This window comes from Plodia interpunctella, chromosome 8 (genome assembly GCF_027563975.2).
Source record: "Plodia interpunctella isolate USDA-ARS_2022_Savannah chromosome 8, ilPloInte3.2, whole genome shotgun sequence".
NCBI classification, from domain to species: Eukaryota; Metazoa; Arthropoda; class Insecta; order Lepidoptera; family Pyralidae; genus Plodia; species Plodia interpunctella.
In genome coordinates this window covers 10068421-10086176 of record NC_071301.1, presented here as the reverse complement: position 1 = coordinate 10086176, position 17756 = coordinate 10068421, and the positions used below count along the sequence as shown (strand labels likewise).

General features: G+C 34.7%; 1 protein-coding gene across 2 annotated transcripts in view; it reads left to right on the top strand.

The window, feature by feature from the left end:
• LOC128671710 (potassium channel subfamily K member 1-like) overlaps positions 1-17756 on the top strand; it is a 55706-nt gene that overhangs the window by 23708 nt on the left and 14242 nt on the right. The window contains exons 2-3 of one of the 2 annotated variants that reach the window (XM_053748434.2): positions 7988-8094; positions 12551-12655. In XM_053748434.2, the coding sequence (XP_053604409.1) occupies positions 7995-8094; positions 12551-12655 (205 nt within the window). In that variant the 5' untranslated portion in view covers positions 7988-7994. Of the gene's footprint in view, positions 1-7987; positions 8095-12550; positions 12656-15804; positions 16502-17756 lie in introns of those variants that run through there. The other variant, XM_053748432.2, reaches the window with a different exon arrangement.

Here is a 17756-nt window from a genome sequence, read left to right as displayed (position 1 = left end):
GCTCTCGTATATGGTGCATATACGAGACTCCAAACTTTGAATATGCTTTAACTCTATACTCTATACAATACAAGTACGAAGGCAATCAGTTTAGTTAGTTAATCATGTTTAATTACTCTTGCATTAAATATATAATTAAAAATGACAAATAAAAATCACAGTGTAGTTATTATTAATGAACATTAATTATATAACTGTTTCAGTCAAATAAAATTCAAAGGTTTTATAACATTGTCCTTGGGACAACTATAAAATTCCCACGGGCAACTCTAGATATCCCTCGGACTACCGTCTTTGTCCCACGGACAACCGATTTAGTGGTCCAGAAGACTGGTTGTCCTGGCGACATATTTTATAATTTCAGCTTTCTATTAAAAAACAATAATTTATTCTACAGGATTATACCACTAACATAAAGTCAAGGTCAATTGTCAACTGTTAAATAAGAATACAGTAATATAGCGATCGTACTTACCTAATATTTACGCCGGTCCGGGGGACGCACAATAAACACACCCACTCCGCGCTCTAGAGTTAGGCCGACTAACGCGGGGGGCGTTGGCAATTTCAAACTTGCTGCTTTACCATCGTAAACTACATCGAGTCACGTGTTGTATTCGCTAATTCAGCGCCATCTCCATATTAGCATCGTAATTTAAAAGTGGTTGTCCGATGGATTTACAAAAAGAAACGATTTTGTGGGACAAGAGTAACTTGAAAAAAAAAGATAGAATAAAAGATTTTAAAAATTATTAGTTATGATTCACTTACACATAATAAATTCATAGTGTGTTATGTGTTGCAATATTTATTGTCTTAGAGGAAATTTTTTCGGCGGTGACGAGTTCAATGCATAAAAGTAGTCCGGGGACACTGACTTAAACATAAAAACAACCCATTTGTCACTCGGACAACCGTTATATTTTGGTAAAAAATATAATTAATAAATCATTTTTAAAGCTAGTATATAGATTTATTTTGAAGTTTATTAGTTAGATGATAATATTCACCAATTTCGTATTGGTTACCTTTTAACTAATCTGGGACCGAGTGCAGTTGTCCAAAGGCAAGTAAAAGTTGATTAACCCATAAAGACTATGTTTTTGATAGCCGTTTTCAGGCAAACCCAAAAGGTAAACCACGACCTAGGCTTGATCTAAGCAATGTAAAGTTGATTAGCCACAATCCAACAATTAGTACACGAAGCTCTACATAAATACACTCTACACTTACTTCAATATGCTAATTTTCGAATCTATTATATGTATATAGTAGATAACAGTCAAATTTTGTTAGGCCTCTATAAAGACGAAAAGAATTGGCAGGTTGTTTGATCCGCCCACACTTAATAAACAAATGTACCTCCGTAGCAATAAAATCGTATTAAACAAACATGACAGGTAATTAAATGTCCAATCATTAAGTCAGTTCTCAGTAAAAACACCAATTAAATCGTGACAATTCATCGCAGTCGACTCTCAAACAGATTGAAATCGATTAATTTCATCTCGATTTCGAATCGCGATGAATCCGATTGAATAGGCTTGCCGGGCAGCGTGCGGTCTATTGGTTGAAAATTATTCGAAATTCGAAACTTCGCTTTTGATTGCATTTCGTATTTATTCTTGCTATTTGTATTTCTTACATGCCAGGACAATCAGCCTGAAATTATTAGGTCCTTACTTATGAAATTGGCGTTCGGTATATAGGAGGAACAAAAAGTCGAATATTTTTTTAATTTTTAATATAATATATTTAGTTAATCAAAGTAAGAACCATTATTATATATGCATTTTTGACATCTCATAGGTAGTTCATTGATCCCTTTACTAAAAAAAAACCATTCGGACGGGAATCAATAAAATCTTTGAAGGCGGTTTGGACTGCCCTATCGGAGTTGAATTTTTTCCCTTGAAAGAAGTTATACAAATTTTGAAAAAAAAATGGTAATCTGTTGGAGCAAGGTCCGGGGAGTACGGTGGATGTCTTAGACATTCCAATTGAAGCTCCTTTAATTTGGTAGCCGTATGTTGTGCAGTGTGTGGTCTAGCGTCGTCGTGAAGCAGCAGTGGCGTGGAGCGATTGACCAGCCTCGGTTGTTTAGCAGCTAGCTTTTTCATCATAGTTTGCAATTGCTGACAATAGACGTCTGCCGTAATCGTCTGGCCAGATTTGAGAAAACTTTAATGAACGACACCGGCACTAGTCCACCAAACGCTTACAAGTATAAATTTTTTTGGATCAATTTTCGCTTGGTGCAGGATTTGGCTGGCTGGCCAGGGTCCAGCCATTGCGATGAGCGTTTCTGATTATCGTAGAGAATCCACTTTTCATCACAGGTAATGATTTGATTTAAAAACCCTTCATTATTGTGCCGGTTAAGTAATGGAACGCAGCAGTCGACACGCGTTTGCCGGTTTGCATCACTCAATTCGTGAGGTACCCACCTTTCAAGTTTCTTCATCTTCCCAATTTGCTTCAAGTGGATTAATATAATTTTATTGCTATCATCGAAGCCTGAAACTAACTCGGCCGTGGTTTGCGATGGAACCGCTTCCACAATAGCCTTCAATTCATCATTATCAACTAGGGTCTCCGGCCGTCCACGGGGCTTGTTCTGCTGCTAGTAGTTTGTAGCTTTGGTAAATATCATTTTATTTAAAATATGACGTGAAAAAGTGCCTGTGAAGGCCTAATTTCTGAATAAATGATTTGATTTTGATTTTGGTCGAAATTTCCAAAACAAAAATGTTGGAACCAAAAAAGCACTGTGTTTTTTTTTTGCTACACGACCGCCATACATATCATTAACCCATCATTAACTGGCGCCACAGTGGAACTCGTACTCATAACGCGATATTTCAAGTTTCCATTTTGTAAACTGAGTGATGCAAACAGAAAAATCAGAAGAAAAAAAAACAAATGAATGAATGACGGTTAACGAAACACAAATACATGTGTAAATAGCTGTATACATTTTAATTTGGAATTCCTAACCAAAGAGGAGACATTTGTGACTAAAGTGGCTAGTACGACAAAACGCCAATTTCATATGACAGTAAAGATATTACAATTTTGAAATTCGAATAATCTAAATAATATTAAATTGAGATTTTCTGCTGAAATATCCGTACTGATATTATAAATTCGAAAGTCTGTCTGTCTGTTTCGCTTTCTCGGCTGAACGGCTATACCGATTTTGATGAAGTTTAGTATGCATGTAGTGAAAGAGCCCCGATAGTAATGTCAAATACTTAAACGGAATGTGTATGTTATACTTACTTATTTCAAACTTAATGAAGATGTCGGAAAATTAACGAACAGGGCTTAACTGAACATGTTACGATAACTTTTAAAGTCGAGTCGAGTTTGAGTGGGGTCCTGAGTGATTCAGATGTCACGAAAAGTTTGCGAAAGCAGCCTGAACTTTTTGTAGCTCAATCCGTTTTAGAATTTCGTTATAATATTATTTGAACTGTATTTCATTGACATTTGGTAGATATATAAGTATAATTAGTAACTACTGTTATTATCTATTGTGTGAAATAGAGTTGGCAACTGGGAAACCAACATTAACACTATCATTGCCTTTCATTAAATATATCACGTCTAAATATTTTATATATATACAAAAGCTCATAGAATGCCTAGACTAGATTCTAGGCATTATATGAGCTTTTGTATCGTAATAATAATATAAATGCGAAACTTTGTGAGGATGTGTGTATGTTTGTTACTCTTCCACGCAATATCTACTGGGCCGATTGTTATGAAATTTGGGTACACGGGTAGAATATAACCTGGAATAACTGTATTGCTGCAACACAGTACACTTGCTCAATTGTGCTATGTGAATACTGTGTTTTATTTTGTGTTTTTAGTCTGATTGTGTGTTGTGTTGTCGTTTTACAAATAAATGTTTTATCTATCTATCTAATAACACATGGGGGCGCAGCTAGTAAGTACCATATAGAAAAAAAACTGTTTATAACCTACAAATCGACTCCCCAAACAAAAATTTTATAAACTTAAATGGAGATTCCAATCACTGTAATGTTCATATAATGGTCAAACACAAGTTGTTAAATAAAAATTATTATTATTATTATAAATAAACCCATTTCCCTCAGATATATTACGTGCAATGTCCACAGCAAGCTATCACGTGTGCGCCCACGCGTGGAAACCGCTTTCAAATGTATCAATTAATAATATTGATACCGACGGACTCTGCGTGCTAATGTACATAGGTTATCGTCGTGTGCAAGACTAATATAAAATAATAAAAGATGATCAGACGATGTTGTATTTGACAAGGAACCGAAAGAAAAGACCGAAGACAGAGACTTGTGGAAAAACATAGTAATTTTAAATTGGTTCCCTATTTTTATGCATACAATTTTATGTCATAATTTAACATTGCATACTTTTACTTAACATGATAACAGTTACGCACAATATTAATTTGACATAATGTTTTAGGCACAATTTTTTAATGCACACCTACCATTAGCATAACAATTTTAACCATAATATTCTAAAGCATATTGGCGGCTTATGAGTGGCCCAAGGGCAACCCCACGACATCCTAACCTACTGCTACACTATAGCTTTATGCAAATTAAAATTATGGTAAAATACATTAGCCTAAACTAACTAACAAGTATGTCAAAATATTATTATGTCAAAAAAATATGTGCCTAACTCATTATGCTAAATTAAATGGATAAAAATTTATGCGAAAAAAAGGAATCCCTTTGAAATTTTGTAGGTGTCGTGGTATTCTTCCTTAGAATAAGCTCACTCCAAATAATCTCGTGGATGTTGTACAATTCATTGTATCCCTTAATCGCCATTGAGGCATACAATACATTTACAGCACGACAAGCAACAACTGCATTCGCAAAAATTGACGTCAGGCTGACAACCGGTCGTAAAATTACTGTATCTACGAAATTTTAAGGTGCCCGTCACAATCGTGACATTAAAAAACTGAAAAGATTTTTTTAGCCTTTCACGTAAAATCTACTGCATGAATCCATGCAGTAGATTTTACGTAATGATGAACGACAATTTTTATTCCGTATTTCCGGAACCAAAGTCAGCTATATAATAAAGTATATAAAACATAAAAGCTTTGAGTGCATCAGAGGCACATCAGAGGATAGCGGATATTGCACGAAATTCAATTTGTTTATAAATAGACATCGCCGTCCAGTGCAATCACTCACGTCGCCCGTGGGGACCCTACACTCACGGATTGCACCAGAGATTGTTGACAATTTTCCATCATGCCCCACAACCGAGAGGTCCTGGGTTCGATCCCCAGTCACCCGACCGGGACCTCTCGGTTTTGGGACAACAACTTTACCACTGCGCCACCGAGGTCGTCAAATTATTATATTTGTGACTGACAATAAGCTGCAATGATTGCATCGTGTGTGACTTCATAACACGGGTTATTGGATACGTGCAGGCACAGCAAGAGTGAGAATTGTCGATACAGACGTCGTTCAATCGTTGAGAACATTGTGGACTAAATGCGCAACATTTATATAAAATTGCTTGTCGATATGGCTGATAGAAATCTCTGAAATAAATACATTTCACACATGTAACTCATCACCTACACTATGATCTACCAAGCCACCTCCACGGACCACTTTTTTTATTAGCTGTTTGAGTCCCACCGCTGGGCAAAAGCCTCCCCTAACTTCCTCCACGCATTCCTATCCTATGTGTTCTCTTGACATTCTTTGTCGAATTTTTTGATGTCATCCGACCATCTCGTCCGAGACCTTGCTCTTTTGCTGTATCCGTCAGTTGGAATCCATGAGGTCAGTCTGTATGTCCATCTCTCCGGATGCATGCGGTAGACGTGACCCGCCCAAACCCACTTCAGTGTACCCTTAGTCGCCACATAAACAATGTTTGTTATCGAGCGCAGCCACTGTTATTAAATTATTATAGTACGACTACTAATTGCTTCCGCTAAAGGAAAACATCGTAAGAAAACTGTACTCTAGAGGTAGTTGATTATTTCTCAATATGATATGATGATATACAAACTAAAAAGTGGTTGAACTACACTTTCCTAGAACAGATAAAACACAAAACCAAACATATTTCGTATTCACGTCGCAGGAACACCCACGTCAAGAATTTATGCAGCTTCTAATAGAATGTATGTCACGCGACCTGTATCCTGCAACTCCTGGAAATGAGAAATAGGGTGCGAATTAATTACTTATTAATTACTAGTTTTAAGGCTTACTAGGTTTTCTATTAGATATCACATGTTTGCATCAGAAGCGGACTAGGGGCAAATCATAATTTAGCTTATAGTATGCTTGTAACTTTTTTCTGAATGACAGGGTAAAAATATACTTATATAACGATTTTCACAGAAGTGAAGAAACCTTTCCCTTAAATCTTTTCTCTTTAGGAATACTTACACATTTACATATCCTATCCTAACTTCCTAACTAATATTATAAATGCGAAAGTAAGTATGTTTGTTACCTCTTCACGCTCTATCTACTCAACCAATCTTCTTGAAATTTTGCGTACATGTAGTTTGAATTATGGAGAAGGACATAAATCTAGGGTTTCATCTCATTACGGAAAATTTACGCGTGCAAAGCCGCGGGAAAAAGCTAGTCATAAATAAGTAAAGACCTAAGTAAGACGAGAATTTCCGGTAGCTATAATTCATACTAAGTACGAGTAATTAGCTCACAGAGCCAGTGAGAAGCGTGGTAGGTACCTAACTTGATTAACTACCTGCCGAGAGACTGTCAAGAATTCTTAATACTTTCATGTGAGGGAAAAGTTTTGTAATAAAATACTAAAGTTCATAGTTCCTTTCTGACAGGAAAAACCAGTTTTTTCTCGAATATGTATTCTCCATATATCTTCCCGCGATAGACAATAAAGGTTGACGTCAATTATGTGGCCAGTCAAAAAATCAAAAAGGAAGAATTTATAAGTTTACTTTTAGGCTGGGGCCGACCTCTGGCATAGCTTACACAGAAAAAAAAATCTTATGCCTTAAAGAAAGGCATACCTAAATAGGTATGTATTTTTCACGCGACAACCCTGCGAATAACGTTATAGGTAAAATATTTCTATTCTGCTGAACTTTAAATCCCACATTTGTATGTTTTTTGCTTCTTCACGCTATTTTTGATTAATACATAGGGTTCTTTTTATCCTGAAAATATTCGATTCCCGTAGGATTTGGTCAAAAGTCTGATAGTCAATTGCGCTATTTTATATAAAAACTTATGTATTTTTAAAAAAATAATTACGCTTATTGTTATTTATAAATTTAGTAAATGTTATACCAATATTACGAGTATCTATCTTTTTCTTTCTTCTCCCAGATTATTTTGGGTTAGGTCTTCAATATTCTATAGACGATATTAGTTACTATCATAATAGGCCAATCTACATGCATATGTGAAGTTGTTTTTACTGTTGGAAGCTAACGGGACGCGGCCTGACGTGAAACTTTTAATCAGTTCGTTATAACTTTTGTCCGGCGTCAGAAAGCTCTATCGAATAGATACAATCACTGCATATTTTTTTTATTTCAATAACTAATGATTTTATTTACTTCAATTTTTCATAATTATCTATCTCAGTTTTCGAAAATAGGCTAGCTATTTTCTCTTTTCAAGTTTCAATCTGTCTTGGGACAAATATAATTAAATAGAGTATTTATTTTAATACGTAGGCATACTAATATTAAAAAGGACTTCCCATACCTTATTCATTATTGCGATTTAGGGCGTATTTCTCAATTTCTGATAAAATCGACAGACATAAATAACTGCTCGATAAATCTCTCCTATGTGATTGGCCAGTTAGCCATACACGACACGTGTGAAACATGTTAACGCTGTTCGATATGTTACAGATAGCCTATCAGATACTTTATCAGCATTGAAGGAGGTCCTTAATTTCCCAATAATGTTGGTTCCAGAGTCACGATGCGGCTGGTGGTGCCAGGTTGTGTGCACGACGCGAGAGGAATACCAGCTCTAAGGATTTTCGTGCTGGTGTGTGCAATGGCACTCTATTTGACCATGGGTGAGTCTTGGTGTTACTTCATACACAATCAATTCAATTCAAGATATTTAAATCAAGTCATTTATTGCTTCAGGTCTTAGTTCAGTCAGGGTTCGATCCCCGATCGAACCCGGGACCTCTCGGTTCAGTGGCAAGAACTTCACCACTGCGCCACCGAGGTCGTCAAAATCGGTCAAGTGCAAGTTGTCTCGCGCACCCCAGGCGATACCGCAAAATATAGGACATTTTTTTTTTCGCATTGATTTTTTCGCAGCTGAAAGAGACCGTCCGAGTTTTTGATATTAATTTTAACGTCATACCTCTAGACGGTCCTGAGAAATGGGGTATTGAGAGACGGACATCAAAGTGATCCCATAATGGTCTATTTTTACTTTCTGAGGCGTGGAACCCTACAAAACTGATGATAAAATTGAACTCATTTGACTCCTCCGTTTTTGCATCGTCCCTTACATTTTCGCCTTATATTTTCAGACGAATTGAATTAATTCTCGTGTTCTCGACACATCCAATAAATCTCAGTTACTTTTTAAATTAATCAAATACTCCAAGCGTAATCCGCAATAGTCTTGGAAGTCTTTGTTTTCAACTCGAGGCACCTCTCTCACTTTTTCTGGAATATCAAAGAAAACTTTTTGCACAAATGCGGCCATATTCTGTCAAACTTTCAGCATAAAAATGCCATATGTCGGGGAATTCGCAAATGGCTAGATTACTTTTAAAGTTCTAATAGTTAAGAACTACTTTAAATACACACGAAGTTATATTGATTTTAACTGAAAACTATCTATCTAAAAATAACTTATAAATACTTATAAATTTAAAATATCTAGGCAAATATATAAAACCAAAAAATAATTTTCTTACAACAAGAAAACATTATATCAATGTAAGTATAATACGAGAGTTTTAAAAATCTCAAGCAACACTCCAGCCAAGTACGCTTCATGTTGTTTCATACGTTTTATACTCGTAATAGAGAACAGCTAGTATAATAAAATGAAAGACTAAATCCAGAATCAATGAAAACACGTCTAAATTTCTCCCGCATTTAGCGTCTTGAGCGGTGTTATCTTACCTATTTCAAAAACCAAATTTTTTTTTTTTTAATTTCAAAGTATAAGTACCTATCAACTTTAGCAAATAAAAAAAAAAACAATTATATTACGTATACCTAATATAATATAAGAATATCTATCATCAGATGAATTTCCTAAAATTCAACTATTAAGAGCATTAAAAAATGGTTATAGTAAAATAGAAAATTGGTAACAAATTTTTCAACTTAAAAATCGGTACGTCGAAATACCTAAATAGTTTTATAAACAGCAAAATTGGTATAAATTGAAACACCATCAGTACGTCGAAGCTACGATATTATCTCATCCTTATACCGAATTAGAAGTGGATTGGTGTCAGTAACAGCCAGAATGGACCTTTAAACAATTTGTCTCGCAGTCGCCCAACTCGCGGAATACTTTAACACTCTTAATTTCACCAGCGGCGGTTATAAATCGCTTTTTCCACGAAAAAGAGCCAAATGTTGGGAGTTTTCCACATTTCTTTTAAACAGCCTCATTATATTTATTGTGATATTCTTGCGAGAGAAGGATTTTCAACTTAAATGTTTTAGAATATGTAAATTTTGCATTTTGTTACCAAGTTTTTTCTATAACAATTCGTATCGGTAAGATACTTTTTTATCGTATGAATAGTTAATTCATATGACAAAATATAAAATTAATTTGTAGTCTAATTAGTGTAATTTTCTAATTATATCTAACATTTAAGTCATTAGCAAAGGTTTTTGATGTCGGTATCTATATAAATTGTGCTAACGCGATGTCATAGTCGTGTTACAATTACGTTTCAATTGTAGCCCTTAAAAATATTGAGTCACGATTTTGACTAATCGAAACCTAGATCGGGTGCAATTGTTGTTCGATTCAGAGATTTGTGGCAAGAAAACTCATAGTAAAAAATAGAATTAATACATGTACTACGGTCAATAATCAAATTGTAGGTTAAATTATTTACTTAGGATGTTTACCTTCTGATCCCAATTTAATATTAATTCATTGAGTATTGAGTATTTAAAATAGATTGTGAACTTTACCGAAAAAAATTCAAAATTAATACCAAGGTAATACACTGAAGCAGGCCCGGATGTACGATATTTTCGAACCGGAGCAGAATCTTGATGGTGGCGCCCCTTTAATAAAGCTGAATAAAGAAATAAAGTTTCCATGTGTATTGCGATATTTCATATCAAAGTACGAATATGACGTGAAAAAGTGCCTGTGAAGGCCTAATTTCTGAATAAATGATTTGATTTTGATTTTGATTTCGAATTTAATTTGAAATGGATTGAAATGTTTCACGTTCCTAGGGATGGTGGCTCCACACATAATTTTAAACTGCACTGTTATTTCCAGAGGTGGGTTAACGACCAGTATTTGCCCTATTTCTTCCCAAAACGTTGGGCGCAAATCCAATTACTTGATTTATTTGCGCCGGACTGTTTATTTATGGTATATTTGCATGTATTTTATTGCTTAGTGCACCTCGGAGTTCCCCTTATAATAAATTCGGCACAAAAAAAAACCTGTTTCATAGCAATGACTGTACGTCCGAACACCCGTCCTACTTGTAGGCAAGATTGAGAACAAACTTTTGTATTTATAATATTCGTACAGATTAGTCTTGCTGGCTCCCCTAGAACTGATGCTCGGGGCAATTCCATTCCCCTACCTTCGGGGCTTGGAAAATTGTAATAGATTCCATAAATAATGAACAACGGTAAACTGTTTAAAGCGTGTTCCCATTGCTCATTCGTGCTCCGTTGCGATTGCTCAGTACGATGTAGGTGTCGTGATCCGTTGTTTTATATAGGGTTTGACACTGAAATGCAGTTGACGTACCTTAAAACTTCATACGATTTCTACGTTTTTCTGCGTTGATCCGTCGACGGATGTCAACGTGACTGAACTGAATGAGCAATGGAAACACGATCTTAGTGCTCGAGCCGGCGTTACATCGAAACAACATTTTCCTTTGAGAACATAATCGGGCGCCGAAATTGAAATTTAACTTGATTTTACACGATGTTATAATTCCGTTTTTTGTTTGCTTTCGAGGTCAGGTGCAAGGAGATTGTTTGGAGGAAAAGAACTTTATTCCATTATCAATATCAATACACATAATAAAACAGTAAAAAAAAGTATTTCTGTACATTGAAGATATTTAAATAAAAAAAAATGAGATCGATAGAGAATCATCAGTGTCCAGGTTTTATATTCAGTACACTGGCCACTAATAAAAGAATAAATCAATATGTATTCTAGGTTTAAATATTTTCTCATATTGACAGATAAGATTGCCGCCGATGGTCTTTTTAATATGTAAAATTAAGATTTGTCATTTTGGAAGTTCAATATAATTATTTTCATTACCACTACACGCTTGTTTTAATTTATTATAGACCAGCTATTTAAACAATCAGTAACAGAACAAGAATTTAAAAAAAAGTCTCTTCATTTGCACACGCTAATCTACTGGACGGATTTGAATGAAACTTCTTTTGTCGTATAGCTGTAAAGTCTGGTCAACATATAGGGTATAAATGATTTTGAAAACTGGAACACCAGATGGAGAACAATGATGGTACAGCTAAACTATAGGAAATATTGAAATTACGCCTTAACAAAAGTTACTCAGCCTGATGAGCATTTTCTGTCGAGATATAAAAATCGAAGATCTGGAACACCTGAACAAGAGTCATAATAGTTCAGCTAAACTATAGAAAATATACTTTTTCAGTCTGATTAGCATCTTCTGTATGTATAGGTATCGTTACATTTGTCTGTACAATTAAATTTCTCTAATAATTTTGACTCCTTACCAAAAATTATTCGGCCACGCGAACGAAGTCACAGGCATCAGCTAGTGTTATATAATTCTGATTTCAACGATTTATCTAAATACATATACTAAGTTACAATACACAATGCGAATGCAATTATTAACATTTCAGGAGCATTTCAAAACTTCCGTTTGTATCACTATATATACATATAATAGTGATACAAAATGAAGTTATCGTTTTTATGAATAACACAAAACGATAAAGCATACTTTAAGCTAAAGTAAGTTTTTTTTCTCGTTCTGTCAATATCAACGTGATGCGATAGTGGCAAAACATACTTTAGCCGTGTTTTTCTTTTATGATTAAAAATACTGTGTAGCAAACTAAATGTTTTCTTTACACTCCTGACTAAATAAACAGAATATTCACATTTTTCATGATAATTATTGATTAAACAGACGTTGGGAAACAGAAGTTCTAATGTATTTGAGTATTAGAAGCGTAAATAGTAAATATCATAGTAAAGTTACGATGCTTATGCAAAATGTTGGCTATATGATGATGAAGATTAAGCTGATATCTCGCTTTCCTCAGGAGCGTCGGTGTTCCAGGCTATCGAGGCGCCGCTGGAGCGGGAGCTGGAGGAGAAGATGGCGCAGATCAAGATGGACTTCCTCAGGGACCATCCCTGTGTCTCAGGTCAGTTATATTGTCTAATTTTATTAATATAAAAACTCAAAAGCAATATTAAGATTTGAATTTAAATTTGTTTAAAACTATCGGCCCGTCCCGCCTTCGCTCGGGTAAAAGCATAATACATCATCACTTAAACTCTTAAATCACTCTATCTGTTAATAATTAGTCTTAATCTTTATTGCTATGTAAAAACAAATTGCCATATTATATGTATATAAGAGCGGTGCCTCCTGGCACAGACGTATTTTTGATGAGTCTAAAACGGTTCTCCGACATTTGCTTCGTCTACGAACGCTTCGTCGACAGAATGTTTCGACATCGAAATTTTTTGATTTTATTCAGAATAGAGTAGAGAGATTCTGTCGACGAAACATTCGTAAACGAAGCAATTGTCGGAAAACCGTTTCATAGTCATTTTTGATACAGATACAATACAGATACAAGCATAATTTAAGCAAGGCTACATAATAGGAGCACACCATATTATAAAGGACTTATAGCAGAGCAGCTGCTTAGGCTATAAGTCAGCCGAACCACAAACCGCAAACGTTATAATTAAAACAAGCTTTTGATTCGTCCAAATTTTATGTGAGCCAATGAAATTCGAAATGCGAAGTTATTTACAAACGAATGTCATTACTATATAAGTAATTACTTAGTTATATGAATGCCGCCTACGTTTATAGTAATTTTAAGTTACCATTTCACATACACAGTGATATCTAACTCACTAATTAGTTGTTACTATTGAGCGCATTCAGTTTACAGACAAAGGCGCTTTTCAATTTCAACTTTTATCTAAACTAATGTCTGTCTCTAATCAAACTTTTCCAGTAAAATAATATTGCGCATGACCATCAAGCGATTACGTCAGGCATTGTAATCGTTTCGTCGCTAAATACCCCTTTCGCAAAATGTCTCCTGATAACAAATTGCGGCGTTTCGTCGCAGTATGTATAAATTTGACCTTTTCCAATATCATATTTACATTTCTATCGTGAAACCTTAAAAAAACTAAACTTAAACTTAGAAAACCCTAAAAAAGCCCAAAATTCAAATCAACCAAAATGTTTACTTAATTGTTATATACTATTAATATAAAGAGCCTTTGTAGGTTTTGTGTGTTTGTATGTTTGAGGCGGGTAATCTCCGAAACTACCGAACCGATTCAAAAATTCTTTCACCATTAGAAAGGTACATTATCCAAGATTGCTATAGGCTATATTTTATCTCAAAATTCCCTCGAGAGCGAAGCCCCAGGCAACATCTAGTACTTAATAAAATAAAATCATGTAGTGTTTTCATTATGTAAGTAGGTACTGCTGGAATATCGCACATACGTGAGGTAATTTATTGATCTGTGAGTGTTTTAGATTGTATATGCTTTATTTCCTTGGAAAAAACATCCACAGTGGAAAATCATATCATTTTCTGTTTACATTTCGAGTACTGACACGAGTGGAGTGCTAGAAGCTAGAAATTACTGATCACGCAACACTTTGATATGCTATCGGTGGCCCGTGTATGTTTAGTGATAATTTGCTACCCAGCGTCCTATGAATGACTGAATGCTGCACGACGCTGTGCGTTCTTAAGCGATTATTTCGACGAAAAGGTTTCAGTGTTTATAATTCAACTCATTACAATTTTAAGAAAAGCTTAGTAAAGATGGTATAAACCATACTTATGAATACACTGTTTGAATGAGTTTCTTTTGGCATTTCTTCTCAGCAGTGGTCGTTCAGAGCTGCTAGTTTGTAGCATTGGTAAATATCATTCAATTTAGAATATGACGTGAAAAAGTGCCTGTGAAGGCCTAATTTCTGAATAAATGATTTGATTTTGATTTTGAAGATATTGACATTTAATTTATAGGCCTTTTATGTTAAATTTTCGAAGATCTGATGTAGACAGACCTATGATGGTACTAAACTAAGGAAAAACGTATAAATGACGATCTAATAAAAGTTGCTCAGTCTTATAAGCATTTTCTGTTGAGGTATAAAAATCGAAGATCTGGAACACCTGAACAAGAGTCATAATAGTTCAGATATAAACTATAGAAAATATACTTTTTCAGTCTGATTAGCATCTTCTGTATGTATAGGTATCGTTACATTGGTCTGTACAATTAAATTTGTCTAATAATTTTGACTCCTTACTAAAAACTGTTCGGCCACGCGAACAAAGTCGCAGGCATCAGCTAGTTAAACCGAAAACGGCGGCCACCAAAATGGTCATAGTAGACTGTGACTGCATTGTGTAATGGAAAACTATAATAATTTGCAATAAATTCCTTTATCTAGCGTAGAATGATTTGGAAAGAAAGATTTTTTTAGTTTTCGCTAATAAACAAAAGACATTGGTAAAGGGTGTAGATGTATCACCTTAATGCCAAAAGGCTATTATACTTGTTATAATAATTCATAATAATTTTAATAAAATATTTAATGCGTCATAAAAATACATAATTATCTGCATGTTTTTCACGATTATCAATAACGTAGGGCATCGGTGTTAGATGTTCCGACCTAGTCTTGTAACTGTGCCATCAATCTGATAGTAATGGCAAGTAATTGTTGTCTTTATATTGCCTAGGGCGAAAATAGAAATAAATTATGTTGGCGATATAAAGAATTGGTTACTTTATAATAAGATTTCCTTTCTGAATGTTGTTTTTTTTAGTAATTGTACTTTTGTCTCACTCCAAGCATGGAAAGGCTAGTGTACTCATACATACAGGCTCTGCTTAGTTCAGACACCAGTCTCTCACAATCTTGTTTTATTGAAGCCTACTAATGTATATATATATATAGGCTAGTATAATACATACATACGTAGCACTCGTAAGTATATTTATCTAATGTAATTAATTAGGTATGTTAGACTTTTACCGAACCAAAACTACAGTACATAAAATTGAAATAGGTCTGTATTGCTTTACTGAAGTTGGAACCGTTTTATTGTTTACAAATTTTTAGTCACAGCGATATCTGTATTTACCTTGAAATCAACTAAATACGCGTATTTACTAGTAATAAAATGAGTACCAAACTTTCTTATCGGTATCTAATTGAATTTAAATCAACAACACGATAAGAAATGGACACGAGGTACTTGTCGGTAGTTATCGGCTACTTTTATTGAATAACCGGCCGTTCTCAAACCAGTCTGTCACTGGACACCGTCTTCATCGCATCCAGTCGTTGCACTCTCGCACATATACGACTTCCGCCATATTTGATTTCAAACTCGACCGTGTTCCACTAAAATGTATCAAAATGGTGATTCTTAAACTCGAAAACTGCCGTCGTGATACTAAAGTGACAGAATGTGTGATATTTATTGAACGTAATCACCCTAAAAGGTTTTTCAAGTACAGTTGACCAAGAGTTCGCCCGTTAGGGTTCTGGCACAGACACGTGATAGTGTGCGATAGAATTTTCAAATTAGGAACTCATTGACGTTTTTGATTTTTTAAATTTGTGATCATGGAGCAGCCAAAGTATACGCGCATACAGTCCTATGGGAGTATGTGTTCAGCTCGGAGTGACGATGACATGACGGTGCATAGCCAGTTGTATCCTTACCCGAAGAAGATGGTGGTACAGCAGGAGATTTTATATGAAGAAGACCACCCTCCATTCCAGCCGCTTTTCGCTACCACTAGGATCTTCGGGAAGTCAAGATTTACATGTCTGCTTCTGATTTACGTTATATTCTATGTCGTGTATCTGATATCTGGTGCTTTGGTGTTTTCGGCTCTGGAGGCTCCCTTGGAGAATCAGATCAGGCTGGACGTGATCAGGGCCAAGCAGGAGTTTATGCTGAAGCATCCCGGTGTTACAGGTAATTTTTGAAGTCCGAACAAAGTATAGTGTTTGATATAAACAATAATTAGATGAATATTATTAATTCTAGGCTTGAAAATAAAACCCTCGCATTTTGCGTATCCGGGGCTATTAAAACCATAGATGTGATTCGATTTCTGCTTGAATCCAGGTTTATTCAACTTTTAAAATTTAGTTACACAGCGTGTGAGACTTGTGTAATCAATAAAATATAAGCAAACATAGTTTCCTGACTTGTTTATTTCTTATCGTTGTAATGTTTCTTTATCTCCTTATCTGTAAGGTCATAGACCCAAAATCTCTGTCTTTATACGCTAAACATATGTAATCATTAATATCACATGTCAAGATGCTCAGAAAATCCCATAAAAATTAGTTTATGTAAATTGCAGTGTTCTGTCTACATGCGTATGTTAATTTTTATGTTTGAAAACTTGCGTGTCAAATTTTAAAATAAGTAATAATTTTAAATTTTCGGTAATAACGTAAGCTTTTAGCACCTTTGAGCAGGGTACGGAGTTGCATTTTTGACTGAATTTTGATGATTTCTGCAAACTAATTAATTAATTAAAGTGTGTTTTTACCTGAAACACATAAATAACAGCGAAATGATTATCGTTAAGAAAGAAAGAATACCTACCTATTTACTTTTTAAATATTTTTTTAAGTGCAGTAATTTTAATTAGCAATTTGTTTCCAATCGTTTGGCAATAATAAATACTTCAGCCGTGTTATAAATATTTTGCTATTAATATTTAATGGTCTATGTCCAGCAATAGGTCATGTAGGGCTGCAGGTCACGATATTGAATATTTAAAACACTTTAACAATAAACCGATTACAATTTAGTGTAAAAAAACAAAGTCGCTTTTCGCTGTCTATCCTTATGTATTCTTAGATCTTTAAATCTACCAACGGATTTCGATGCGTGCATTTAAGAGGAAGGTTTATATGTATATACATACATGCATAATATTGCACACGTGCGAAGCCGGGGCTTATCGCTAGTAAAATATAATTTATTCTGCTAACTCGCATTTTATTGCTTTTCTTAAAATTATTATCAATGATTGTGATAATACAATGTAAAATTAAATCGACATAATCAAATTCATTATTAGCATTAATTATAGTAAAAAATTCATTTAGTAATTAGGTCTACATGAGTAAGTTGTTTAGACCCGTCCACAATCAAAACCGGTTGTTCTTTTTAGTCGAGACGTGGTAATGTCATTCCATTCACTTTTTTTTAT